General features: G+C 36.1%; 2 protein-coding genes, 1 long non-coding RNA gene and 1 other non-coding gene across 18 annotated transcripts; 3 read left to right on the top strand and 1 right to left on the bottom strand.

Moving 5' to 3' along the window:
- Positions 1–2,237: 2,237 nt before the first annotated feature.
- On the top strand, positions 2,238–5,256 carry LOC100811095 (UDP-D-apiose/UDP-D-xylose synthase 2). The gene is made up of 9 exons (XM_003538113.3): positions 2,238–2,632; positions 2,746–2,838; positions 2,930–3,037; positions 3,622–3,736; positions 3,821–3,954; positions 4,057–4,158; positions 4,288–4,380; positions 4,486–4,621; positions 4,713–5,256. Exons 1-9 carry the CDS (start codon positions 2,363–2,365, stop codon positions 4,823–4,825), a joined length of 1,164 nt encoding a protein of 387 aa, XP_003538161.1. The 5' UTR covers positions 2,238–2,362; the 3' UTR covers positions 4,826–5,256.
- A 1,289-nt stretch (positions 5,257–6,545) lies between these two features.
- Positions 6,546–6,627, top strand: TRNAS-GCU (transfer RNA serine (anticodon GCU)). The gene has a single exon. It is a non-coding gene; the product is annotated as a tRNA-Ser (tRNA).
- Positions 6,628–7,548: 921 nt separating this feature from the next.
- Positions 7,549–16,283, top strand: LOC102660796 (uncharacterized). 15 transcript variants are annotated; one of them, XR_005887281.1, is made up of 8 exons: positions 7,655–8,132; positions 9,699–9,950; positions 10,759–10,824; positions 10,954–11,058; positions 11,152–11,273; positions 11,417–11,551; positions 14,742–14,932; positions 15,760–16,283. It is a non-coding gene; the product is annotated as an uncharacterized lncRNA (long non-coding RNA). The 15 variants fall into 15 exon arrangements; XR_005887283.1 differs by lacking the exon at positions 14,742–14,932 and having other exon boundaries at positions 7,549–8,132; positions 15,760–16,152; XR_005887277.1 differs by having other exon boundaries at positions 7,649–8,132; positions 9,699–10,824.
- Positions 16,284–16,366: 83 nt separating this feature from the next.
- LOC100796377 (DDT domain-containing protein PTM) lies at positions 16,367–25,336 on the bottom strand. The gene is made up of 9 exons (XM_003539134.5): positions 23,939–25,336; positions 22,604–23,299; positions 21,502–22,429; positions 20,537–20,822; positions 19,343–19,467; positions 18,764–19,227; positions 18,622–18,650; positions 17,746–18,327; positions 16,367–17,663 (listed from the first exon to the last, which is right to left on the bottom strand). Exons 1-9 carry the CDS (start codon positions 24,733–24,735, stop codon positions 16,732–16,734), a joined length of 4,839 nt encoding a protein of 1,612 aa, XP_003539182.1. The 5' UTR covers positions 24,736–25,336; the 3' UTR covers positions 16,367–16,731.
- Positions 25,337–26,728: the final 1,392 nt, after the last annotated feature.

Below are 26,728 nucleotides of genomic sequence, written 5' to 3'. Positions count from 1 at the left end.
GCTTTTACCCTCTCCACTCTACCAGCAAAGGCTTTGTTGACAAGAGGTCGCATTGACAATCACAAAGATGATAACAATGAAAGAAAGAACGATGCTTTATTGGTAATGGCGGATGTAGGGAGGTCGTTGGAGAGCATATTTATGAACCTGGTGAGGATGATAAAGGACGACAACATTTCGGTTTCTCTTGAATGGGAGAAGTCTTTGTTCCTCCATTGGGAAAACCTCGAAGCTAGGTAGCTCTGACAGCATGCGCGGGGTGACGCATAGGGCATCGTAGAGGCCAACACTCTTAAGATTCTTATTTTCTAGCTTTAGGCTTAGGATTTGTGTCTTTGTGTTTTGTGAGTTGGTTTTAGAATTAGATTTGACTAGGAAGGAATTGGGATAATTTGGTGGAAGGAACTAGACTAATGAATTGAGCCTAATTAACTTATGGTAAGCCAAATTTTTTGGGTTGGGTTGCATGTATAACCACCTTAACTTATTTCTTTGACTCGTCCCGAACCACCTAAGATGCATTTTTTTTCTAGTTAGTGGAATTTTTGGTCAAGCCATTAGGATTGACTCAATAGTAAGTCTTAAAGTAAAATTGAGATTTTTTTTTTATTTTAAATACGAGAGTTATATGTATAATATTTTTACTTATATATATATATAGCTTCTTTTTCTCTTTAAAATGAATGACAAATTCCAATGAACTTAAAAAACTTTAGTTACATTACCTTTAGGTGAATCCTGCTTTGCACCATTATGATCGTACCACCAAGTTAGTCCAATTTCAAACTAATTTCTAGTTAGTTGGATACATTATTAGCCATATATACCAAGTACCAGCTTACCTATTACCTATTTACTAACATTTATAAGAAATATACTATGAAATTACTCTATTATCTATCAATTATTGTGGCCTCATGAGACCGGGAGGCAAGCATAAAGGAAAAAAATTGTGTGTCTAATAAAAAATTAAGTAACTATTTTTTTACTAAATTGTAATTTTGGTCTCTCTATAATCTCAAATTCTAAATTTCGGTATCTCTATTTTTAAATCAAGACATTTAATCTTCTGTTTTCCAAAATAAATAATCTTATCCTTTCATCACTTGACTTATTCACATGAGGCTTATGTGAAAAAAATTAAATAAAACAAAAAATAAAAAGTATCTTAATAGCAATTGAATCCATGATCCTTTATTCATAAAATAAACAATAAATCATTAAAATACTTGCTTGTTTAATTATTTATATTAGCATTATTTTTTATGTATCATTAGTCAAGAATTATTATTTTTTTCTTCAAATTATCTAAATTTATAAATTAAAAAATATTTAATATATAAATCTTTTTAATATTATTTTACATCATTTGTATATTTTTATTTTATTTTATTAATTTATAATTAAATTTCATAAATTAATATGTAAATTATTTACCTAATATTTTATAAATTGATTTTAATATACAAATTATTTACGTAAAATTATTAGTAGACAATACAATTAAATACTTGCTTTATTCGATTAATTATATTAATATTATTTTTTATGTGTAATAAGTCATGAGTTATTTTATAAAAATTATAAAAGTTTATAAATAAAAAAATTAATAAATAAATATTTTTAATTCTACATCAATAATTAGATTAAAATAATTTGTATATTAAAATTAATTTTTAAAAAATTATATAAGTAATTTACATATTAATTTTTAATTATAAATTTCAAATTGCTAAAATAAAAATAAAATATGTAAAATATTCAAAATAAAAACATATAAATGATATAAAATAAAATTAAAAAATATTTATATATTAAATATTTTTTAATTCTAAAATTTTGTTAATTTAAAAAAAATTAGTAACTCTTGACTAATGATATATAAAAAGTAATAATATATTTAACTAAATAAAATAAGTGTATTAATGATTTATTAATTTATTTACAAATAAAGGAGTGTGAGTTTACTTGGTGTATTTAAAATTATAATTTAGTTTTTTTACTTAGCAGTCTTAAGTAATTTAAAGAAAATAAATAATCGCGGGAGGCATGCGGAGCGAGTAGACAGTAAAGCACAAAAAGGCGCGTGGAGACTGGTTCTGAGTAAGTACTAATGTACGAAAAGGAACGTATGGGAGGCGGGTGTCACAGTAGGAAAAAGAAATACACGTTCTTGTTAAATTAATAAATAAATAATTATTTAATTAAATAATTACCATTACCACTCTTCTTGGCTTCAATTCCATTCTTTCTATATATTATCACTCGCTCACTCCCGTTAAAATTCACCGCCACCATCACCAATTCATTCTCATACATTCCTTCTTCTTCTTCTTCTTCTTCTTCTTCTTTCACAATCACAATGGCGCGAGTGGATCTGGATGGTAACCCCATCAAGCCACTTACGATCTGCATGATCGGCGCTGGCGGGTTCATCGGGTCGCACCTCTGCGAGAAGCTCATGTCCGAAACCCCTCACACCGTCCTCGCCCTCGACGTCTACAGCGACAAGATCAAACACCTCCTGGATCCCGCCGATTCCCCCCTCCCTTGGGCTGGCCGCATCACCTTCCACCGCCTCAACATCAAACACGACTCTCGCCTCGAAGGCCTCATCAAGATGGCAGATCTCGTAATAATAACATCATTTCTCTTTCTTTTCTTTTTATTCTCTTTACTCCCTATCTTTCATTTTTTGTTTTATTATTCATTTACTCTACCTCACTTGGTGTCTCTCTCTTTCAGACTATTAATCTGGCTGCGATTTGCACTCCCGCGGATTACAACACTCGCCCTCTCGACACCATTTACAGCAATTTCATCGACGCGCTCCCCGTGGTAACTAACTAACCACCTGTTCAAATTGAAAATGTGAAACGCTGAATCTTGAGGGTTTGAGTTCTATGCGACGTCGTTTTGTGCTTTGTAGGTGAAATACTGTTCCGAGAACAACAAGCGCCTTATCCATTTCTCCACTTGCGAAGTGTACGGGAAAACGATTGGAGCCTTTCTCCCTAAAGATAGTCCTCTTCGCAAGGTAACCTTTCTTTTGAATTTTATTATCGAACCGTTTTCTTTTGAAGAGCGTTTTAGATCTGTGCTTTGTGAGTTGTGCTTTTGCGTTTTGCGTTGGTTTTGGAATTTGTCGGTGACGTGGATTTTGTGGCGTCATGTGGCTAATTGGATTTGGATTTAGGTTGTGATTAGTGTGATTAATAATTGCCTTGTTATTGAACGATGTTGACTTTGGACTTTTTTTCACTTGCGTTTGGATTTTAGTTAGAGGAGGTGGACGTGTTGTGATTTTGTTCTTTTTGATGAATTTGGCGTTGTATTTATTTTGTGGTTGCATTCCTTATTGGCAGATGTTGGTTGTGTGCGATTTTCATTTTCGTTTGGGTTGTTAATTAGGTGTTGTGAATTTTCATGAGTTACTCTTTCTGGTTCTTCCTTCTTCAGGATCAGTTTTGGGTTGGATTTTTTTCAATTTTGCAATCATTTGTCGCTATCTAATTTTTCTGGTTTTGTATTGGGAGCAAGGGTTGGTTGGGTTGGTTGTTGTTTCTTTCTTGTGATGAGATTGAGCTGAGATGTGTTGTTTTGTTTGCAATGTTTTGTTAGGATCCGGCATACTATGTTCTTAAAGAAGACGAATCTCCTTGCATTTTTGGTTCTATCGAGAAGCAGAGGTGGTCTTATGCATGTGCAAAACAGTTGATTGAGAGGCTGATTTTTGGTGAGTTGATTTGTATTTTTTGTTTTGGTGTATGTTTTTTTCTTTCAATTTTGATAATTCTTACTAGTGTGTGATCATCGGCAGCTGAGGGTGCTGAAAATGGCTTGGAGTTCACAATTGTAAGGCCATTTAACTGGATTGGACCTCGAATGGATTTCATTCCTGGGATTGATGGTCCAAGTGAGGGTGTTCCTCGGGTTCTTGCTTGCTTTAGCAATGTCAGTTACTTACTTTTGCTATTGCTTTTTGTTGAAGTTTGTTGATATTTTAGCCGGAGTTTTGAAAATTTGTTCAAATTTTCTGTTTTCCTTTGTCTGCAGAATCTTCTCCGAGGAGAGCCCCTCAAGCTTGTGGACGGTGGCCAGTCCCAGAGAACCTTCATTTACATTAAAGATGCTATTGAAGCTGTCTTGTTGATGATTGTACGTTCTAATGTCCTATCTTTATTTTTGGGACTGTTTGTGTTTTAAATACAGATTCATGTGATATTTTTTCATGTTCAATTATTGTTGTTGTCAGCTGGTCCACTGAGTGTTATGACCTGTTAACAGGAAAACCCTGCCAGGGCCAATGGCCACATATTTAATGTGGGCAACCCTAACAATGAGGTCACTGTTAGGCAGCTTGCTGAAATAATGATTCAGGTGGAATGATCAACTTTTTATTGTTATGTGACTACTGTTAGAATTTAGGCATGTTGTTATGGGAATTCATGAATCAATTGTTATTCCATTATTTTCTATATACAGGTTTACTCAAAGGTAAGTGGAGAACAAACTGCTGAAACACCTACCATTGATGTGAGCTCAAAAGAATTTTATGGTGAGGGATATGATGACAGTGACAAGAGAATCCCTGACATGACCATAATAAACAAGCAGCTTGGTAGGTTTACTCAGTCGTTAATTTAACCATATTTGACCCCTTAAGATTGTAACTTACTTTTCTTGTTAATGGTCATTGCTTCTCCTCTCAGGATGGAATCCTAAGACTTCACTTTGGGACCTGCTTGAATCCACTCTGACATATCAGCACAGGACATATGCTGAAGCCGTTAAGAAAGTCATTGCAAAACCCCTCGCAAGTTAAGCTTTTACAGTGATGGTGATGTGCTACCTTTGAGAAGGGGTGTTCTTGCCCAAGTGTTCTGCCATATTTTACTGGTTGGTTTTATATAAAATCGCAAATTTTCCTCCTTTTGGTTTCGTTAGCCAGTAGGCAATATAGCCCACATAAGCCCCAATGCCTTGGTGTATGTTCCTGGAGAAGTAGGAATTTATATATAGGGCAATCTGTGCTGCTATGTAATTTTAATGTAGAGACCATGCGCTGCTAAACATGATGTTGAGGCACTTTATATACTAGGGAAGACGTTTTTTCTGTGTTTTTAGGGATCTCTCGATTCATTGCTTTGTTGTCTTTCCAGATCAGCTGTAAGTTGTATCATTCTGTTTGACCTTAAGCCATGTGTTCTAAATAATTGTCATTAATTTATACTATGGATATTTTTTGTTACTAAATACTAATTTTCCTTATTGTTGTCATCTGGGATTATTCCGGTACTCTGTCTATTCATCTAAGATTTTTTCGACTTTTGGATATTTTAATAGTTATTTAATTATTTAATGTTTACTACTAATTATAATTATTTAATAGAGTATATCTAATATGTAATCAGTGTTCTCATGACATTTGTTAGCAAAACTCAATAATAGCGATGCTTAAGAAATGATAACAACTTTTCCACTACCATGTTCATCGGACTAAGTGGGTCACAAATCTACAATAGTAGAAGTAATATAGTACTAATAAAAAAAATGTCAGAATTTTACATTGCGATACCTTATCCTATCTTACATGAATTTGGTCAGATAATTGAATATTCTGGCTGGATTAAAACTAATCTTCTAACATTCAGGAATGTCGTGTGAATTTAGAAGAAATTTTAAATTATAGCGAGTATTATGTAATTTTGACTTTAAAATTGATTTTGTAAACTTGATTTTAATTTTGTAAAATTAATTTTAATTAAAATAAGTTTAAAGTTGTACCGTTCTCATGGTTATCCGACCGACTTTAAGTCTCTTTTTGCTTAAGTATAGGAGACTAAAGGATTGAGTATTGGTTTTGGTGCTTATCCAATTAATCCATGACTTTGTAAAATTAAAAGATTAATGTATTTAATTATTTATATTACAAAATCTCCCTAATAATTTAGCTTTAGGTCCTTAAGTTTCTATAAAACACCCCTTTGTAAAGAGGATAAAAAACTGATTTTGTTGACATTTCTGAAAACTGCTTCCAAAATTGTTGCTCAATACTATGCTCTTTTGAATGAATATTCTAAATAGCAATCAAGAGTGCATGTTTAGTGACACCGTCATAATTATATTCATATAATTACCTATAAGAGGCATAATTTTATATGTTTAGACGATACTCTTTGCCAACCATCCCATGTTGTGAACAGTTCAATTTTACATTTTGTTTTGTCGTGAATATATAGTTGTTGTGACACTAGCTCAATTATGCATGTTGGCATGCACGTGCGTTTTTCTTTTTCTTTATCCTAGGATTAAAATACTCGATTCTAGCCTTCATTTTTATACTCAGTCATAAAAATCAAAGATATCCACTTTTAATTAAAAATTAATGATTTTCTTAACAATTACGAATAATTATAGATGTGAAAATAAAATCTATAAGAAATATTTGTCAATATCTTTTATAGAATTACTACCATTATAACTTTCTTGTTTTGCCGAGCTAAAAACGATATGATTATAACTTTCAGTTATGCATCAACAACGTCGCTTTGGCCGAGTGGTTAAGGCGTGTGCCTGCTAAGTACATGGGGTTTCCCCGCGAGAGTTCGAATCTCTCAGGCGACGTTTACAAATTTTTTTTATTGCGTCTCTTGCCAATCGCGTTTTTTCCTTCTTGACTGAGGTTTGTTTCTTTAACCTTGAAAACTCTGATCAATCATATTGATTATTGTTATAATAATTCATAATCATATCAGAATAATTGGAGAATTGGAATGCCTCGTTGAAGCATCTCCCGAGGCAAAGAAGGCCCCACTTGTTGAAATAGCCTTCATTCACATAAAAAAAGGAAATTAAAAAAAAATGCCATCCACCAATCTGCTTTTATCTTTTTTTCTTTGTTTTTTACAAAATGTTTTGACTAAGTATATATAATCGTATTATGCTGCACATTCAGGTGAGAAAGTGAATTTGTCTGACATCTTGATAAGTGTTAGGTTATATATTTTTTATTAAATTTAATTGGAAAGTGATATTTTAGGGATGATTTTTTGTAATCAATGTAATTATTATCTCAAGATATTCAGGTATGTATCCTAATCAATTATATTAGTAACATTGATATGACAAGATTAAAGTGTTTGATGTCATTTATTCTGATAACGTGATCTAGACAATGATTCAATTGATTATCTAATATTCATAATTGTATATAACTTGATTGACATGTGACTTAAAATGATATATACTTCTTTAGCCTCAAATATTATTACAAAAAAAATAAAATAAAAGCATAAATTGATCAACATATATTCAAAATGACACAAATTAATTAAAATATATCAGTATATATATCCATTTTTTCATATTTTTATTATGTTTTACTATCACTTTCAAAACCTAACTCATTATATTAATCAAATTTTAAAAAATATTCCTTAAAAAAAACTCTAACAATAGAAATATAAAGTGTGCTACAATAAGAACATTTTGTGTTATACAGAGATTGATTGAAATTGAGATTGGATTTACATTCGTGTAGTTTTTCTTGACTTTGATCAAGGCAAGATATCTCCTTGACTCGAACGAGAGAGAAAACGAAACATGATAATCAGAAAAAAATAATAGTAAAAAATAAAAGCATTATTTTGTACCGGCCCTATTAAAAATAAATAAAAAAACCATAAAAACATTAGGTGAGGGATAATAACGATGACGAGGCAAAATTGCCGGTGTCACAATCGGTTAGCATGGTTCACTCCAGCACCGCACCGTACCGCCGGCGGGTTTTCCAGTTTTTGATTCTCATTTCTCACTCGCTCCATTTTCTCTCTCTCGTTCTCTTCTTTCCCTCTCACTCTCTCTGCGCATTTTCCGTTATGAATCGGAGCTGAATCTGAATCTCATCGAACTCGAATTGCGTTGCCGGATCCTTCTGCGGCCTGAGAAGAGAGATAGGGCGGCGCTCCGCTCCCTCGCGGCGGAGGCTCTGACCGGCGATGGCGTTGTCCGGAATGAGAGGTCTCTCCGTCTTCGTCAGCGACATCCGCAATTGTCAGAACAAGGAACAGGTGAGGCTCCGCGTCGACAAGGAACTTGGCAACATCCGAAAGCGCTTCAAAACCGAGAAGGTTAGGGTTTCTCTTCCTCATTTTTTTTATTTCAAGAAACTTGCGTTTGATTTTTCCCGCAATGAGTTTCCCAGTTTGTGACGTCAATGTGTGTTGTCGTTCGCGCGGGAAATTATTGTTATAATTTGTTTTGCATTGTTCGTAACATGTATAAGTGACTTGAATCGTAAGTTACTGTTTGATGAACAATGACGTGTATGTATGTATCTGTGTAACAAATGCCCTAGTGGTAACTTGTGTATTGTGGAGTGTGCGGACAGATCAGCATTTTTTCTCATCCTTTCAGTTTCAGGTGTCTGTTGAGTATACTGTTAGGTCCATGATTGGTTGAATATCTGCTTCTCGTGTCTCTTTGGCTGCTTAACTTCAACTTGATATGAATGCAAGTATTAATTATTTACTATAACACTTTGTGCTTGGGTGTTAGGGTCCGTTTGGAATAGTTTATTTACAACTTATTTGAACTTATGACACAAGCTTACGAAAATAGCTCCTAATATGTCCTTAAGTTATTAACCACATTTATACAGATTATAAAAACAACTTAGATACAAGCGTTTGCATGATAAGTACGTATTTATTCAGTAAGTGTTTGATTAAGTTGTTTACCCAAACGGATACTTGGTGTAGTTGATGTTGACTGCTAGAATTGTTTGGTGAGCCTGTCATTGGTTCCTAAAACTCTGGAAAATTTTATTGGTGATGCCTCAGAGTTAGTATTTGTCTGTCACTGCACTTTTGTGTTGTTTTCAGTTTACGAGAAGGCCAATGCTTTATAGTTTCACCAAATTCAGTAAAATGCTTTGCAAATTGCAAGCAGTAACAGTTACTTTCTGGGCTAACTTCAAGTGAAACATACTGATTGCTGAATGCTGATTGTCCTACTTAACAGACTAACTACTGACCATAGTTAGACTGTTTTTTTTTTTGGTCAGCACCATAGTTAGACTTAACAGCAAGCTGATAGAAAAATAAAACTACATCGAGTAACAGAGTAAGTATACTCTTATAAGAGTTATTGACTATTATATAACATCTAAATCTAATGAACCAAGGACAATGGGGTGACTACTTTAGGTATTTAATTATGTTTCAAACTACTGATGTATTTCTAAATCTTTGTTGGAAGAGCATGCCCAATGTTTTGGTTTCTAGCAGCGTCACTGTGTGATTGGGTATTTTTTCTAATCAAAAGAAATAAACAGAAGGAATGAGTCGTTTTTTTTTTTCCCAGAGGATGCTCTGTGCTCAGTTTTTGCACCTTTTTTCTTTTCTCAATAAAATCTCTTGTTGAAAAGCATGTTAACACTAAGATTCCTAGGGCCAAAATGTATGGAAGAATTTAAACTTTTGTGAAAGACCGATTACCTGAACTAGTTTGTTTCCATTTTGAACATGAACTATAAATCATTGATTTCTGAACATTTCTGATGACAGGAAATGTAAACTTTGTGCAGCATTTGACAGAATAGACCTGTAGTTAAATAATTCCCAAGCCATCATGAAGCAGACTTATTGTTGTTATTTATATATTGATATTGATGCCTTACCATTTTTATTTTACAGGTATGTTGATGTTATTCTTCAGTTAATTGACAAGGCTGGAGAATTTATTAGTGATGACATTTGGTTTTGTGTGGTGCAATTTGTTACAAACAATGAAGACCTACAGGTGAGTTTGAAATTTGTAGCAAGTATTGTACTTGTTCCTTGTTTGTATACAGATTGCTGGAAGCCACTTTTTATGTCTTTGATCAGCCCTACACTGCAGCAAAAGCTCGAGAGTATCTTGACAAACCTGCTATACATGAAACAATGGTTAAGACGATGATCATTCAATGCTTTTCAATTGGCATTAGTAGATACTGCATAAGATTTATCTGTTTATGACTTAACGTATCATTTAGTGATGGTGGTTTCTAAATTGTAGAATGTTCATGGGAGGCATTTACTCATGTTAAAGAAAGATGACTTAAATGTTCATGAGGAGGCAAAAATATGAGAAAAAGTATTTCTTGTTTAATTCTGTTTAGCTCACCTGCCTTCATTGGAAAGGGATGGGCTGTTAGAACACTTGTTAGTTTTCACCGAATTGCTTAATCTTTGTGAAAGAGATGTCTAGGATCAAATGGTCAAGAGTTTGATTCATATCTCCTCTGTTCTACTAAATATAAATAAATGTTGCATTTCACAACTTAGGTGGGCTGTGCATTGTCTCCACTTCAAGCCCAAAGCACTATTAATGAAAGGGCATGTTGGTATAGAACTATTCATTTGTCTTCACCTAATAGCTTACGAGAGTATTCGTTATGAGTTCCATTGTGAGATTTGATTAGCAGTTTGTTATGTCCGTCCAAATCTCTCTAGAATATTTTCCTTCATTCAGTTCGAATTTTCTGGTAGTAAAACTAAAATTACTGTTAGAGAGAGGACAGTGCTAGAGAACTAGGTAGTTAGATTGAATGTTATTTTTTTTCTGTTTATTCATGAACTTTCCTTTGTATTGTCATATTTACTGTCACTAAATCATTTTTTATTTTATCAAATCACTGGGACATAGCCTGAGGTCTGATTTTAATCCAGTATGAAGTTAATATCTATTTCTCATCTTCATACACTTCGACAGGTTAGTGAATATATCCTTGGGGAGTTTGGACACCTTCTAGTTAGACAACCTGGATGTAGTCCAAAGGTAATATTTAACATTATACATGAGAAGCTTCCTACTGTATCGTAAGGGGAATCAGACCATTTCCCTCAAATTATTCGTAGCTGGACTCCATTTAGCCTGGATACCTTATGAGACAGGCATTATTTTCAGGACTTTTACCATTCCTATTCTTCTCTCAAAATATGCTAAAATTCTTATGCACACTCAACCAGCAGAGCCTGAGCTACAGAATCAGATATAGGCAATATTTAAGAAGTGAGATTTAACTCTGCAATTTATTTATTATGTATAGCTCTAAGGTTTGTCATAATGCTATAGGTTCTTCTAAATCATTTTCTAATGTTTTAGATATGATAGTTGCATTGAAGTTGAGATACAGCAACGAGCTGTTGAATATTGTGCATTGAGTAGAAAAAGGTGCATCTCTAATGGATATATTGGCTGAAATGCCTAAATTCCCCAAGCGGCAGGTATTTTTGCTATACTATTGCAGTCATTTGTTTTACAGTTTTGTTTGATCAGTTTAGTCGTCATGGGGTCCAAAGGACTGTTCTATTTTGAGTTCAGTCTGCAATGATAAAAAAGGCTGAGGATACTGATGTCGATGCTACAGAGCAAAGTGCCATTAATGGAACTCCACCTGTCAGCCAACTTAGCCTTGTTTGTAACTGATCAATGTCCTGTTAATGGAACTCCACCTGTCAGCCAACTTAGCCTTGTAAAGATGCCGATCCCCAGTACAAATGTGGTTAGTTCTTCCCTCTACCTACACCTTTTTTTATGTTGTTTTTTACAATATGATTTTTGTCAATATAAGATGGGTCAAAATCTTCTGGATTACTTCTATATGTTGGCCTATTTGGTATGGAAACTCTTGACATGAGATCAATTTGGTGTTCTATCCCTCTCAAATGAGACAACCCATGAGGGGTGTCTTTGGGGAAGACATCCCCATACTTTTTCAATAATTCTTCCACATTTAAAGGCAAAGAACTAGCAATAGAAGACAAACAGTAATCTTGGGACATTAGTAAATGCATATGTTGTCTAGTTAGCATCACTCTTTTCACCTTTTTTTCTCTCATGAACAAGCTCTGTATTTGTCTCTCCTCTTGATTTTTATTTTTTTTACAATGTGACTTTTTTTTTTATCTCCACTCTTATTTTTCTTTTCTCTCATTTCATGTTTTTCTCTCTTTTTATCAGTTTTGTTTTCCTCTTCTTTTCTCTCTTGGTCTCTTTTCACTCTCATTTTTATTTGATCTTCAAAAACCTCACTTGGAGACAAAGGTGTGAGGGTAACTTTTTCCCCTTTATGTACAAATGAAAATTTATTTGTGACACCATTATGGACAACATCCCTATCATACTGTCAAGGTCTTCCAAGTAAAAGATGGTTAGCCTCCATAGGGACAACATCAAACTTGTCTATCTACAATCATTCTCAATCAATCTTAGGCTAGCTACATTAGTGCAACTATCTCCATCAATAATCAAAGAACATATTTTTCGCATAACCATGCACCTAGTATGAAAAATGTTTTCCATTTGAGTTTCATTTCTATCCTTGCACACACTCCCCACTAACATCCTAACCATCAAAAGATCACCTTTCGGGTGTTGTACATCACATCCACTTCCACTCTCACTAGAAAAACTAGAAGAGCTAAGAAGATGCACTAGTGATATCCCCATTACCCAAGCAACCATAGTTCTTTTATTAGGACATTGGGAAGCAATGTGACCCTTTCCCAAACACTTATAACATTTAATATAACTCGTTTTTGAAGAAGTGAGAGTAGGGTTAGAATTATTTTTACTAAGTGCAGTACCTTTCTCATGAGATTTGAATGAAGATCCTCCTTCCTTCTTGAATGTCTCCTTATCCTTCCAATTGAAGAGTCATAGGAGGATTTCTTGTATATTTGTTTCCTCTTTAAGTGTTGTTCCCCCTTGATAGTTTGATGATTGATGATTGGATCTCTCTGTTGAGACCATACAGAAACCTTATCATGGTGGCCTCTTGAGACTTCTCAATTTGAGCCCTAATCAAAAAAATATTTATCTCTTTGTAATACTTATCCACACTCCTATTTTCTTGAATTAGTCTTTGGGGCTTGTTGTGAAGGTCTCTCCCATAATAGGACGACACAAATCTCTCTCTCTCAAAACATTGTTCATGTCTTGCCAAGTATAAATCAAAGGTCTTTTCATCCTCTCAACATCACTCCTCACTTGGTTCCACCACAGTAAGGCATATCCCTCAAACTCCAGGGAGGCCAATTTGATCTTCTCTTCATTGTAGTTGTAGCAAACAAAGACTTGCTCGACTTTCATCTCCCACTCAAGATATACGTCCAGATCGTAAATCCCTTTAAAAGTAGGGATCTTCACCTTCACTCCCTCAATCCCTTCCTCTCTTTGCTTACTTCCATATCTTCTATGATTTCTTCTCTCCCTATACCTCTCATTCCTCCTTCCTCCCTCATCCTCTTCAAACCCCTCATATTCTCCATGAGAAGAATTAGATGATTTGTCTTCTCTTCTTTGCTTTATATTTTCAATCCTCACACTTAAAGTTTAATTACTCTCGTGTATTCTTCCCAAATCCTCCGCATTCTCCTTTTTCATTCTCTCCATCCTTTCTTCATTTTCATAACTCATTCTTCTTATTTGATCACAAGTTTAATCATCTCCGTCATGAGCCTTGTGATTTTTAGAGATGGTGGAGTAGCATCTCCACTTGTAGAAGTCATACCTACAAGGAAAAGTTAGTGCACAAGTAATAAACAGAATAGGACCTCACTACTCAATTTAGTGTTTCACTTAAGTTCACTCATGTATTACTCTTTTAAGGCTTTTTCTTTTATAATATGTACTCTTGGCTTTTACCATTCTTGCTCTTCTTCGGCTCTTAAGCAGAACCTTCAAGCTCAAAATCATGAAGTATTCAATGTGAAATATGTTACAAATCAAAACTCAACTCAAGAAGCCAAGAATAGAAATACTTCAAGATAAAAATAAGGAATTTAAGAGACAAGCAAAAATAATAAAAGGAATGTCAAAGAAGACAAACTAGAGGACTCCAGAATCAAGAAACGGATTGTCCCAAAATTGAACTAAACTAGATGTAAATAACCAACCCGACACAATTTTTTTTTTGAAATATAGGTATGTGAAAACTTGAAGGGAAACAACTGTCAATGCATAACTTTTTACTTTACTCTCTTTTGTTTATCTCTGCACTTTTTTGGCACAAAATTCAAATTTGAACGCAAATTAGTGATTGGCCAGATCCAAATCTAGACTGTAATAGAATTTTGGCTCCAAATTTGAAAAATAAATTCAAATCCTAACAACTTCAATTATCAAGCCTGGATTGTAACAGAATTTTAGCTTCAAATTTGAAAACAAATTCAAATCCTAACAACTTCAATTATTCAAATCTGGATTCTAATAGAATTTAAGCTCCAAATTTGAAAATTGGATTTTTTTCACTTTCATTCTTTCTTTTTTCCACTAATTTTTTGATAATATATATAAAAGGAATAAAAAGATATTAATAATAGATAGAATTCAGGAAAGAAAGATAGACTCGTGAATAAAACAAATGAAGAAGAAACAATAATATAGAGTTAAACAAAAGAATTAGAAAAGGAGATGGAAATAACAACGCCTCAATCTTGAATGATTGATAAATTGAGGATGATTCATCACAAAGAATAGAATTCTTTGATAAAAACATAAGGTTTCACACAAGAACCAAGAGAGACACTCTCTTAAATGTGTCTAATATGAAATTTCATCAAAAATTGTCAAACAAAGTGTTTAAAGAGTTTATTTTTACTTCCTAATAATAACCATAAAGTAGGCATAACTTACAATAACAATCTAATAATCAAAAGACTTGAAAATAATAATAAAAAGTTGTGGCTCAGAGTGGAGGACTCATCATGGGCGTCTGGTTCTTTTGTTGGGCAACAATAATACTTCTCCTCTTGTCTCTGTTCAAGCTTTAATATTGTGCCTCCTGCGGAGCTCTCACTCCTCTTGTCTCTGTTCAAGCTTTAATATTGTGCCTCCTGTGGAGCTCTCACTGGTACCAGAAACCATACCTCCGCAGTCACAGGTCAGAAACCATTGTTACTGTGAACTATTGCTTTCTATTTTATTTTTAAAAAAAAAAATCCTCTTTTGGTTGCATTGGTACAATGTCCACTAGAAATCATTGATCTCCACCACCCAAGCAGGGATGTAGCAGTTCTTGACTTCTCGTACAAGTTTGATAACAATATGGTACATATATTTAAACCTGTGTTCTATATTACCAACTTGAAAAATGATGGGATTCTTTCCCTCTACCAGAATCGATGCCAAACACAGTTTCTAAAGTTTGGGAAAAGAGTTCAATTTTTTACATGCAACAATTATGAACCCCTGGGTTCAACATGTGATAGCATTCTCATCTGTGCCCTTTCATAGATCAATGCCAAACTTTGCCTTCCAGCTGTCCTAAATAAGTTTCTTCAGCCTATACCTGTATCTGCTGAAGAATTTTTCCCTCATTGGAAATCACTTTCTGGACCACCTTTAAAGCTTTAAGATTTAGTAAGTATATATGTTGAACTACACATTTCATCGTGTTTCCTGCTAGAAGTTTAATCTACAATTCTTGAAGTAATCTTATGAAAATAATGAAAGAAGGCAATTTCATCTGCTCCAACTTCGAGACATCAAATGATCATTTTCTTTGACTGCCATTTCTGTTTTTCTTTTTCATTAAGCATGCAGACAGGGATAAGACATGAGATAGTTTTCCTATGAGTAACTGTTTTTGCTAATTGATTGTCAACATTATTAGATTTGCTATGCATTCATAGTTGAACTTAGCAATGATGTTGCATTGATCTCTGAAACGTAATTATTTATACATTTTTATTTATAAATGGTGTTCAGACAAGAATTGAAACAGATCCAGCAGACAGAAGACAGCTGCGAATGACAGTTGCTTTGGGATAACCTATGTAAGAACCTCCAATGGCTCAAATAGCCAGCACTCCTGAATCATTGACAGACCCTGGAGCAATGCTGGCTGCACTTATATGACAGTATTGAGATGAACAATGGATGTTGCCATGTTGGTTACCAGCTGAGTGTTTGATATTTCTGAGTTGGTCGGCATTTTATAGATTCTTTCTGCGCTAAGTGGTGCCCAGTAACTCCGATTTTGGCAGTCGAATTTTCTTATACTTCCTCTTTTTACTGGATTATGGTGCACATAATAGTTTGTAAAAATACCGACTCTTATAAAGCAAATTGCAACAGTAGACTTTTTTCATCGTCTAAAAACTAGTTTCAATAATAGGATGGAGAGTGTAAATATTTTTTGCTTTCAAGCGCATAAGTTATGGGTTTCATGTAAGATTGCAAAAACCTTGCATTTGCAGTTAAATTATAATTATTTGTGTCCGGGTAGTCAACGCAAGCTTCCTGTTACAGGTCTCGTTCGGGTGCGAACTAATATTACGGAATGAAAATGAACAAGAATGTAGTATAGAAGAGCTTTAAACTGAGTGCAGCTTCTTGATTTTGACCGAACTCAAAAAATGTGAATTTTAATTTTAATCTATACAAATAATGCATCAGAGAAGAAGCATTGTTAAAAAAAATTTGCTTATCTCTGACATCAGAGCAAATTTCCGTGGACGGTGAAATGGGAAGAACAATCCCACTTACTAGGGAACAAAATCGGCCGATATCCCATGATTCCATAGCATCAACGAAAACCCTCGACTGCAGGTTGAAAAGCATCCCTCATCACTTGCCCCCAAGGTCGCAGAGCTAAGAATTCAATTCATCCATGGTGAGCTAATTGCAACCAGCTTGCATGATCGATAGCAAAATTCTACAGCACTGGCAAAACCAGCATTACCAATCCCGGCAATTCCCACACCTCCAACTTCCAAGCCTAGATGGTACTTCAACCCAAGGCGAACATTGGCTGTGAATCAAAATCCCACAAATCTCACAAAAGAGATCAGGGGCTGGTTCCATTTGTGAACATTGCATACAACTAAAGCCGGTGTCTTGCAAGGAAAGTGTAGGTTCATCTCCACATTCTTCAGGAAAAAGGGTACTAGAATTTTCCAAATATCCTGACAAGTCCCCAGACACATTTAATCCCTCAAATTGACTACCATCATCTGGCTCCAGCAGTTCCGTTAGAGAGAAATAGGTATTGGGTTCAAAATCCATGTAATCATCATAGTTTACATTATCAGAGTCATTCAGCAGCTTGTTGTCAAAGTCAACAGCAGAGGCATATTCTAAAGGTAGAGATACCTCTGCAGGCATACCTCCAAAAGAAACATCACCGTCCCCTTCATGCTTAACATTCCTTCTCACTGGCAGTTTCCGAAGCCCTGGCCCAGAGACACTGTTCCACTCAACATCCCCTTCCATCTTGGGTTCTGTTATCAGCTCAACACTCGGAAGAGAGAAAAGAAGAGGATCATCCTCCACAGGAAAGACCGGAGTAGGATCACCCTCTACAGGAAAGAGGTGAGTAGGATCATCCTCTACATTAAAGACAGGAGTAGAACCATCCTCTACTGGAAAGGCAGGAGTAGCAGCTTCATACTCTCTCATACCATAATAGATTGCTCCAGAATTGGAATCTGCTCCAGAATGCTCTTTCTTTTTAGTCTTTGTGCGTGACTTCTTGCCCTCTTGTCTCTTAGGCTTCAAATCAGAGTAAGGACAAACAGGTGATTTTATCCTTCGACACTTGGAACATTTGAAGCCTAACACACTAGAAATTTTGGATTCTTCAAGTTCAACGGCTTCAGCGTGATACCAATCTGTGAAAAACAAACACATCAGATAAATGAGTATAATCACCTTTAACATTTTATCAATTATTTACGACAGAAAAATACTTACTTTGGCATGTCTCACAGCAAATATACGTCAGATCAGACATATATGGCTTCCGACACAAGTGACAAACAGGTTTTAATTGTGGCATGTTTGAACTCCCTTTTAAAAGTATGTTTCTGAGCCAGAAATCATTGTCTGTATCTTCATTATTTTTCTTTTGCCATATAAGACCCCAAGAACAATTTTTGCGAGGTTTTTTTCCTGTTGAAGTGGCCTCAGAAGCAACTTGAGGCATGTCAAAATGATTATTATCCTTTGTCCCGGGAGAAGTTGGTTCTTGTTCATAATATTTAGCCTTTGTTCCTTTCAAAGCTGTCACAGGAGTAACTTGTTTCATGCTGGGATTATTAGCCTTTGTCCTGGAAGATTTCAGTACTTGATCATGAGATTTAGGCCTTGAACCCTTCAAAAATGTCCCAGAGTTATTCTCTCGTCCTTGTAGGAGTAATGGACTGGTTGGCGATTCATTATTATTCTCTTTCTGAGCAAGTAATCTGGCATGGTAACATTGCTTGCATGTGGTCAAGTACACAACTTCATTTGCCGAGACTGTTGATCTTGTGGAACAACCCTCATGACAGTAACCTAATACCAAGCAACAAGATACATTTATGAACAAGAATAATATAAATGCTAAGATATCATAACCACATCCTCTAATCTCTCACATCAACCAGAAGATTTTAGTCTTGGATTTCAAATTTCCAACATGAATACAAAGTGTTGTTTGTGTGTGTAGCTGTTAATTATATAGAAATATTATATACTTGTATTATGGACAAGTCATTAAATAAAAAACTAAACAGCATTCACATTTCAAGATTATCTTGAAAACTTAACAGCAAAATAAAGTAAGAATGATGGATCATTAATGAGTACCTTGGCATGCATTGCACTTGTGAGCATCCCTGAAATAAAAAGCAAATAGGAATTATGATCTTCAAAGAAAACAAATGCAAAGAGCAAAATAGGATGGGGAAAAAAGTGATGAATGAAAGAGTAATCAAGCTAGGGTTATTACCGAATTAAAAGACCCATCTGACATACAGAACACGACACCACATCCAAGTTATCTCTCTTGCAAGTAAGGTACAAAAATATGTCCTTGCAGATAGCCTTCAACCGCCTTCTGTACAGCAACTCAGATGCAGTATTCAAGTGCTCCTCATTACATGGCATGTTTCCATTACCTTCTTCATACTCTTTTATCAAATATAAAGGAATGCGTGTTTCGAAAAACCAATACTTTTCCTTTCTTTCTGGATCTTGCTCTATTTGAAAAACATTTTTCATCACCCGAGAAGGAAGATGTTTTTGGCTCCCAAAAGCTATTCCATAACAGCTTTTCCCCTCTACAAGTTTATTGTCACAAATATTTGCATTTCTGAAAGCAGAAGCTTCAGTCTCTTGACCTTTCCCATCCTGGATGTTCTGCTCGGGACGAATCAGATCACTCCATCTGAGATAAAAATCTAGATATCTGACCTGATGCAAATAATCAAATATTCATCAAGTCACCAAGCTTGCAAGATCCAATATGCTTACAGCCAAACAAAGTTATAGCTATTGCTTGAAATATAACTCGATGAAAATAGGGAACCTGAAGTGCCAGCTGTGATGCATTCCTACTCATTTGAACTGCAACTCTCCAAACAAGTTGTCTGCTTCTCTTGGGAATTTCAGAGCTATCAGCATAAAAAATGCCAGAAATTTTCCGTGAACCACCTGTTCCCCACAATAAACAGAACATGTTTTTATTCCCTAATAATGTAAACAGAAAAGAATTCACAAACCCTAGTATCCAGGAAAGCAGGGGAGACAATCAAATTGAAACATTCAATAGGCTTTGTAGACTGACTCATCAGCCTAACTTGATCTAAACCTTGATTATATCAGGTGAGTCCATTGTATGTTGAACACTCAGATATATCTTGAACACCCAATATTCAGCTTGAAAGCTAACTAGTCATTTCAACTAACATATACACGTAATGTAATATTTTAATTTAAAAAAAATAATGTTGAAATAAATTTTATAATTAATTAGTTCATAAAACAGAGGGCGAGCCCTGGTGCAGCGGTAAAGTTGTGCCTTGGTGACTTGTTGGTCATGAGTTTGAATCCGGAAACAGCCTCTTTGCATATGCAAGGGTAAGGCTGCGTACAATATCCCTCCCCCATACCTTCGCATAGCGAAGAGCCTCTGGGCAATGGGGTACGAAGTTTTTTTTTTAGTTCATAAAACAATAAATTAAAATAAAAACATAATTCAAATCAAGCCAAGCTAAACTTTGAGCTTGGTTCTACAGCCTTAAAAGATTCAACCTCAATACAGCTCATGCTTAGACACCCCACCACTCAACCCAAAAAATTAATTAGGAAAATGGATGTTTGAAGGAAGAATTGCGAAGATTATTGGGCCACTTGGGCCCATTACAGGACCCACTTCTGATGCTTAACAAGCAAGTTGATCAGTTAGTTGAGAATCTGTCTGTTAGAACAAATTCTGTTAATTACACATGGAATGGGGATTGGCTTTGTATAAAAAGGGAAGAGAGGACCAGGTGTAAGGGTAACGTGTGCATCCGGGAAGTTAAGGGGGAGAACAAGAACTCTCAAAATTCCAGGGCAACCAGAGACCTAGTCTATTCTTTCAGCTTCATTCCTGAACTCTTGCTTATTCTGGTTAGAAGGGAGAACCTTATTCTGTTATTCAATAGAAGTTTCATTTTTACTTCATTTCTATTCTATCTTTCCTATACTCTGGTATAATGTGTGGTTAAAAATAAAATACCTTGACGTGCTGCTTTTCTGACCATGGATTTTGGCAAGACTGCTTTCTGGAATATAAATTTGGTGAATTTGCCACCACGCCACCACACAAAGTTTTCAGGGCAACCCTCAGCTGTAGCTTCATCATTTGCTGACCGCTTCTTGTAACGCCTACCACTTGGTGCACGTTTCTGTGCTGTTCCAAGAGTAGATGTGGCACTTTGTACCATGGAAAATTCAACCAACCAATCATCCATCAGCTTAACCCAGTCCCCACAAAAAGCAATCGTTCGAATGTTCTCCTCAAGCTGAAAATGAAAATTTATTAGCTATTGGAAAATAAAGGATTAACAAAGTTGCTCATATGACACAAGCAAGAAATGTCATGATGAGATACTCCCAATACAGGCAAGATAATATTATACCATCCTGGAAAAGGAACACATTGACAGGCAGCAACATCAGCATAAACTATTTAAAGCAACCAAGTTGACTGTCAACAGTCCAAAAGCTACAAAGTGATGTAAAACTAGTACATCATACCAACTCATCAACACAACTTTAAGTGATGTAATAGCCATCCTCATCATATCTACTCAAGTACATAAAGTTACTTAAAGCAGCAAGGCAATCAAAGGTAAAAGCCATCCTTAAACAACTAATTCACAAGAGATTTAGTCCCTGGTGCCAGTGCTGAATTTCATAACAAAAAGAGATACAGAGCTGTATAAACTATAAAGCCCTAAATTCATAAAACAAAGAAAAGCAATCATGGAGTTCATCCATAAAAAGTCATTCAGCATCTTTTGGCTCATTGAATCAGCATCAACTGTTGCAGGAAGAATATTTTACATGGGAAACTAGATAAGTCAAAATAACAAATGCAAGACTAGCTAAATGCCAATGTGTGCCTTCAACAACAAATGAACTATTTGCAGAGATTAAAATATAGCAATAAAAAAAATTAAAAATTTAATAATCACTTACTTTAAGTAAAAGTGGCTTGATAGCACTAAATGTTGTGGCCTGTTCCACTTGCTTACGCCATTGTCTTCTATAGCTTGCACTTAGGAAGGGCCCAACTACTAAACCATGTAGACATTCCTCCATGTATATAATGTAAGTTGCAATACTAGGGAGTACTCCCTCTCCACTTCTTATAGAAGAAAAACCAGCAAGCATTTTTGCAGCATTTTTTGTGGCACTTAGAGCAGCATGATTTAACATGCATCCTCTCTTGCTTGAAGCAGGGGCTTTACAAGAAAAGCACCAGCCACACCTTTCTCTTGGAACCTCCACAGGCTTCTTTTCAGAACTTGGCCAAAAGAAACGTGAAGCTGTTAGTGAGAATGCTTTTGCTTGCAAGTAAGTGTTTCCAGATGCATTTTTCCTCTGATTGTCTGATGCATGGCCATCTGATCTAGATTCCTCTGAGGAAAGAAGGGCAAATTTAGCAGCTGCTGATGCAGCAAAATAGCCATGTGCATAGTAATTATTGTACAACAAAGGCTTATAAGAGAAACCCATGTATGCAGGATCATTGATTACATTGCGTTCACACTTTTCAAAACCTGCTTGGGTGCTTTCTTTGGTTTGGGAAGAAAGAATTATAGGAGCTGAATCATTTGCATGGTCATAATTACAAAATTGACCATTTACCAAAGAGCATTTGGAAGGAGGGCACTCGTTGCTGCTACCATTGCCATTGCATCGAGTAGCAGGACTTAGAGGGGTTTCACCCAAAGGAGGAAATAATAAAGTACTCTCTGGAACATTGCAATATTGAAGCACAGCCATGCAAATATCATGGTATATAGCCCTGTGCTCCGTGGATCCATAAAGCACTTTGAGAACCTTGGGAATGTCATTCAGATTGTAATATCTATGACAAAATTCATCATTCCCAATATTCAGCCTGCAATAAATCGCAATAAAAGATCATAAGGATGAAGTGCATAATAAAAAGTTTAAGCCCAAATTCAAGTCTAAGGATTTTAGAACTGAACTTCAAATTTCATTAACATCAGAAATACTACCCACTGATCCAGCATAACAATAATAAATGAAAGTATAAAGGTGTTGAACATACACTAGTAAGTGTTCGCAGGAACCCACAAAGAGTTGCCCGTACAAATCCTTTCCAAATATTTCTGCCCCTCGAAGTAATGTTCCCTTTGCAATGGTTGGCCCCATCATATTGATTTTGCACTCGGGACAATACCATGGCCCTTCTGGTATATGATTTTTCAACACACCAATACACCTTGAATGATAAGCAGAGGGACATCCATCACAACAAAGCAGGATCCCATCCATGCCACAAAGGCGACATTCATCTCCATTTCTATCAACATCACCATCTTCAGTGCCTTCTGTATCTCTGGAATATGAAACAGAGCTCCCAGGTTGGTTCACAGCATTTGAAGCTGAAACAAACTTTGTAGCTTCTTTATCCTCGCAAGCTAAAGTATTGGCGTATCTTGGCTGGACTCTTCTAAGCCCAACTTCTGAAGGAAGGATATCCTCTCCATCATAATCCACCCCAACCTCTGATTCCCTCCGAATGTTCATTTCTGTTACAATCTCCTCAGATTCCAAAGCATTATCACAGAGAATTTGCAATATCATCAACTTCCTACTCACAGGCAACAAATAATATTCATCAGTGGCAACCTCTTTGTAAAATCCTCGCCATTCATGAGCAGTTGTGTGTCCACTGACGACTAAATACTGAATTACAAAGACTGGCCAAGTCAATGAATCCAGCAAGCTCCAATCATTGCACCTGCAAATACATCAAACAAAATATCTTATTAGATATCGAATATTTTACACAATAAAATAATGGTAGTCACTGACATGCTGTAGTGGTCCTATTGTGAAATAGCCAAGTAGTGGGGTCACAATGGGATTCAAACAGCAGACTGATTTTCAACAGCAGTCATTGCAGTTACAATAGAGGTCTTTTGCATGCTATAACAGCACTATCATCATGATATAACCATATAGGCTTCAATACCCATTCGTATCCCTAAAACAATGTTGTCACAGAAAATGGTGGAAAGCCAATAATCCGCCATATCAATTATATACGTATAAAAATTTAAGTTTTACGCAAATAAAACTAAAAGAGAATAAATTGGAATAATATTAACTCAAAAGTTCAATTGGCCACAGACTCGCCAATGACAACAGGAGGCAGGACGCAACCATGACACCCATTGTAGCTGCAATAGCCGACAGTGTTGCGATCACGGCTTGAAGGAATTCCACACCACAATGGTGCAATTGCGGCTACCTAGAACTCTGGCTATCCCGCTATACCGTTTTTAGATCTAAAATTGATAACTAAGATCAAGTGTAAACAAATTACTCTTGCAAACAATCCAACAGCAGTATAATAGGGGATGATAGATATAACTACCCGAGGCATTTGGAAGCAATCTCCGAGCCCTCCGATGAGAGGGATTCCAGATGCCGCCGCAACACTTTCATCAACGAAACGTGAACGGCATCGAACACGCTGTTCGGAACACGGCAATTCACAGCACCCACAAACTCGTCCAGAGTGAATGGCATAAGAAACAAGCGAGTGCTGAATGATCTGAGGAATCCGTATACAGCAAACAAAAGTGATACAGACTCCTCCGGTACACCAATGGTGCCGGAAGACGACGGAAACTCCGGCAGCGGCGGCAGTGACTCCTCATCAATCCCAGGCTCGCTTCCCTCCAAGCCCGAGTCACTTGATGATTCATTATCGTCATCATTTTCCTCCCCTCCATTGTTCTCAGCCCCTGACTCACCTTTCGATCCGGTCACTTCAACGGCCGATTCCTCCTTCTTCCCTTCATCACCGCCTTTATCCAATTCAGCCTTCACACTGTTCTTCGCCACTAACTTCTCCAGCACGACCCTCCGCTGCGCCATGTCTTTACCGAATTCGTCGTCCTTTACGAGAATGGCACGGACCTCTGAACTGTCTAGGTCCTCGAAATCGCCATCCTCATAACTCACCCTATACAGACCACACTCGTAAAAAATGACTTTCCCGAGAAACACTCCGTTTCCGGCAAAATCCTTCAACACATACTTTCCCACCAATGCAACGGCTCGCGTCCCCATCGCTTGCCGCTTTGCCTCATTCTCGTTCTTCTTTTCCTCCTCCTCTCTTCTCCGCTTCCTCGGGCGGCCCCTCGATCGTGCAACCGGCGGTTCCATTGTTTGATCGAAAGTAGAATTGGAACCCTAAGACAGATAGATCCTCGACAGGAAATGGCTCTGATTTTTTTCCCTAGCAAACTTTCAATTAGAAAGTTAGGGTTCAATCAGATCCTGCAATCGGTGAGGGAAAATGACGGAGGAAATGGAAATCTAGGAGTGGAGCGAACGGAAATTGGGAATTGGGAAAAGAAATGGAGAAATGATTTGTGAGAAACTGAAAAAGGAGAAAAACAAAGAACGAATCGAACCTCTGCTGCTAGGGTTCAAACAGGGACTATTGAAGAGGAGTGAAGAGTGTAATTCTGAGGGGTATAAAAAGATGCGAACGAGGCACAAAAGGAAAGAGATAACAATTAACAACACTAGTGAAGGGATGCAGAATATGAATGAATGAAGAACAATGCGATTCTTTAGTTTGGCTTGTTTGTTCTAGTGTCTGACTCAGTTACCGAGTTACGCTGTTCTTATGTGTAATTGGACGAGTCGGAGGGTGGGTTGACTCGTCTCGTCCGAGTTGGCGCACACCTGAGTCGTCTCCATGTCACTCGTTGTGTGTAAGTAAGGGAATCGTTTTGACGTCACTGCACACTCGTTTGAGTGTGTTTTAAAACGCTGCATATGAAAATTTATTTTGGATGCAAAGAAAAAATAAATCCTGTAACCATTATGCCGCGAAGGCATAAGATTTAAAAATTAAAAGGCTTCCCTCCCTTTTTTCCCTCACTTTATGGACCATAAATAAAAGGATGAAAATTATTAGAGATATTTTTCCTGTAAGAATAACATCAATGCAAGTTGATAATAGAGTTTTTAGAACAAATCATCAAAACAAACTCATTGTTCACTAAAAGAGTATAATTCAATTGGTTAATATAATATTTAAAATGTTCTAAATAATTTATACGGATAAAGAAAACACAAATAACAAACCCATTGTCCATTTTACTTTACATTTTCCTTCACTTAGGTTTTCTCTTTTCATGTTTTACTCCTCTTGTACCTTCTTATTCCTCAACAATGACTTTCTTCAAATCATTCATCATCAACTTCCATTCTTACCTATCAAGGGCATGCCCCCTTTCCTCCCTTCTTTTTCAATCTCTTGCCAATTTCCATTTTTTCAATGCTCTAATTTTCATCCAATTCATTCTTCATTTTCCATTTCCACTCTCATTTATCTTCTATATTTGCTTTCTTTACATGCTTTTGCAATATATGGTTAATCCTAACTTTTTAATAGAAAAGTTGGTTAGGAATAAAAAATTAAAGTCAATTTCTACCAAGGGTCTATCTCTGGGTTCCAATTCTACTTTTGATTGGACAATGGAACCATCAACTGTGTGATTGAAAGGTCATTCGAGGAAGTAGAGACGATAAAGGGAGAAGAGTGAGAGTGAGGTGAAGCAGCAAGCAATGGAGACGTGAGTCGTAGCACTGATTAGAAAGTATGTGCTAAAGGATTTTCCTAGAAACAAAGTATTTCTCAGGAAAGTCGTGTTTTACGAATGTGGTTTGTATATGGTTAGTTATGAGGATGGCGATTTCAAGGACCTAGATCGTGTAGAGAGGTCCATGCCATACTAAAAAAGGACGATGAATTTAACAAATAATTGGCACGAAGGAGGGTCATGTTAGAGAAATTATTGACAGAGAACAATGTAAAAGGTTAACTTAGAGAAAGGCAATGATGAAGGGATGATGAGGGAAGGAATCGTCCATTGGAGTGACCCGATTAAAAGGAGGGTCAATGGCTAACAACGATGAAGGAGAGGAGAATGATGATGATATGGTGGATGACTCATCGAGTTACTCAGGCTTGGGGGATCGTGAGCCTGGGATTGATTTGGAGGCATTATCGCCTTTGTCATCACCACTAGAATTGTTGCCATTGTTTGGAACCCATTGGTAATCCAAAGCAATGTGTCTCACCTTTCTTTGCCATATATGGATTTTTGAGATCATTCAACGTTTGTTTGCTTCTAATGTTGTT

The sequence above is a fragment of the Glycine max genome, chromosome 11 (genome assembly GCF_000004515.6).
Source record: "Glycine max cultivar Williams 82 chromosome 11, Glycine_max_v4.0, whole genome shotgun sequence".
NCBI classification, from domain to species: domain Eukaryota; kingdom Viridiplantae; phylum Streptophyta; class Magnoliopsida; order Fabales; family Fabaceae; genus Glycine; species Glycine max.
Note: the sequence above shows the minus strand (reverse complement) of the source record. Positions and strands in the feature narration are given on the sequence as shown.

Coding starts and splice junctions, on each gene's coding strand:
- LOC100811095 (XM_003538113.3), top strand. CDS start 2,363: ATGGCGCGAGTGGATCTGGATGGTAACCCCATCAAGCCACTTACGATC. Junction 2,633..2,745: donor TCATCAAGATGGCAGATCTC/GTAATAATAACA, acceptor TCTCTCTTTCAG/ACTATTAATCTGGCTGCGAT. Junction 2,839..2,929: donor TCATCGACGCGCTCCCCGTG/GTAACTAACTAA, acceptor TGTGCTTTGTAG/GTGAAATACTGTTCCGAGAA.
- LOC100796377 (XM_003539134.5), bottom strand. CDS start 24,735: ATGGAACCGCCGGTTGCACGATCGAGGGGCCGCCCGAGGAAGCGGAGA. Junction 19,228..19,342: donor CATCACAGCTGGCACTTCAG/GTTCCCTATTTT, acceptor TATTTGCATCAG/GTCAGATATCTAGATTTTTA. Junction 18,328..18,621: donor CAAGTGCAATGCATGCCAAG/GTACTCATTAAT, acceptor GCTTGGTATTAG/GTTACTGTCATGAGGGTTGT.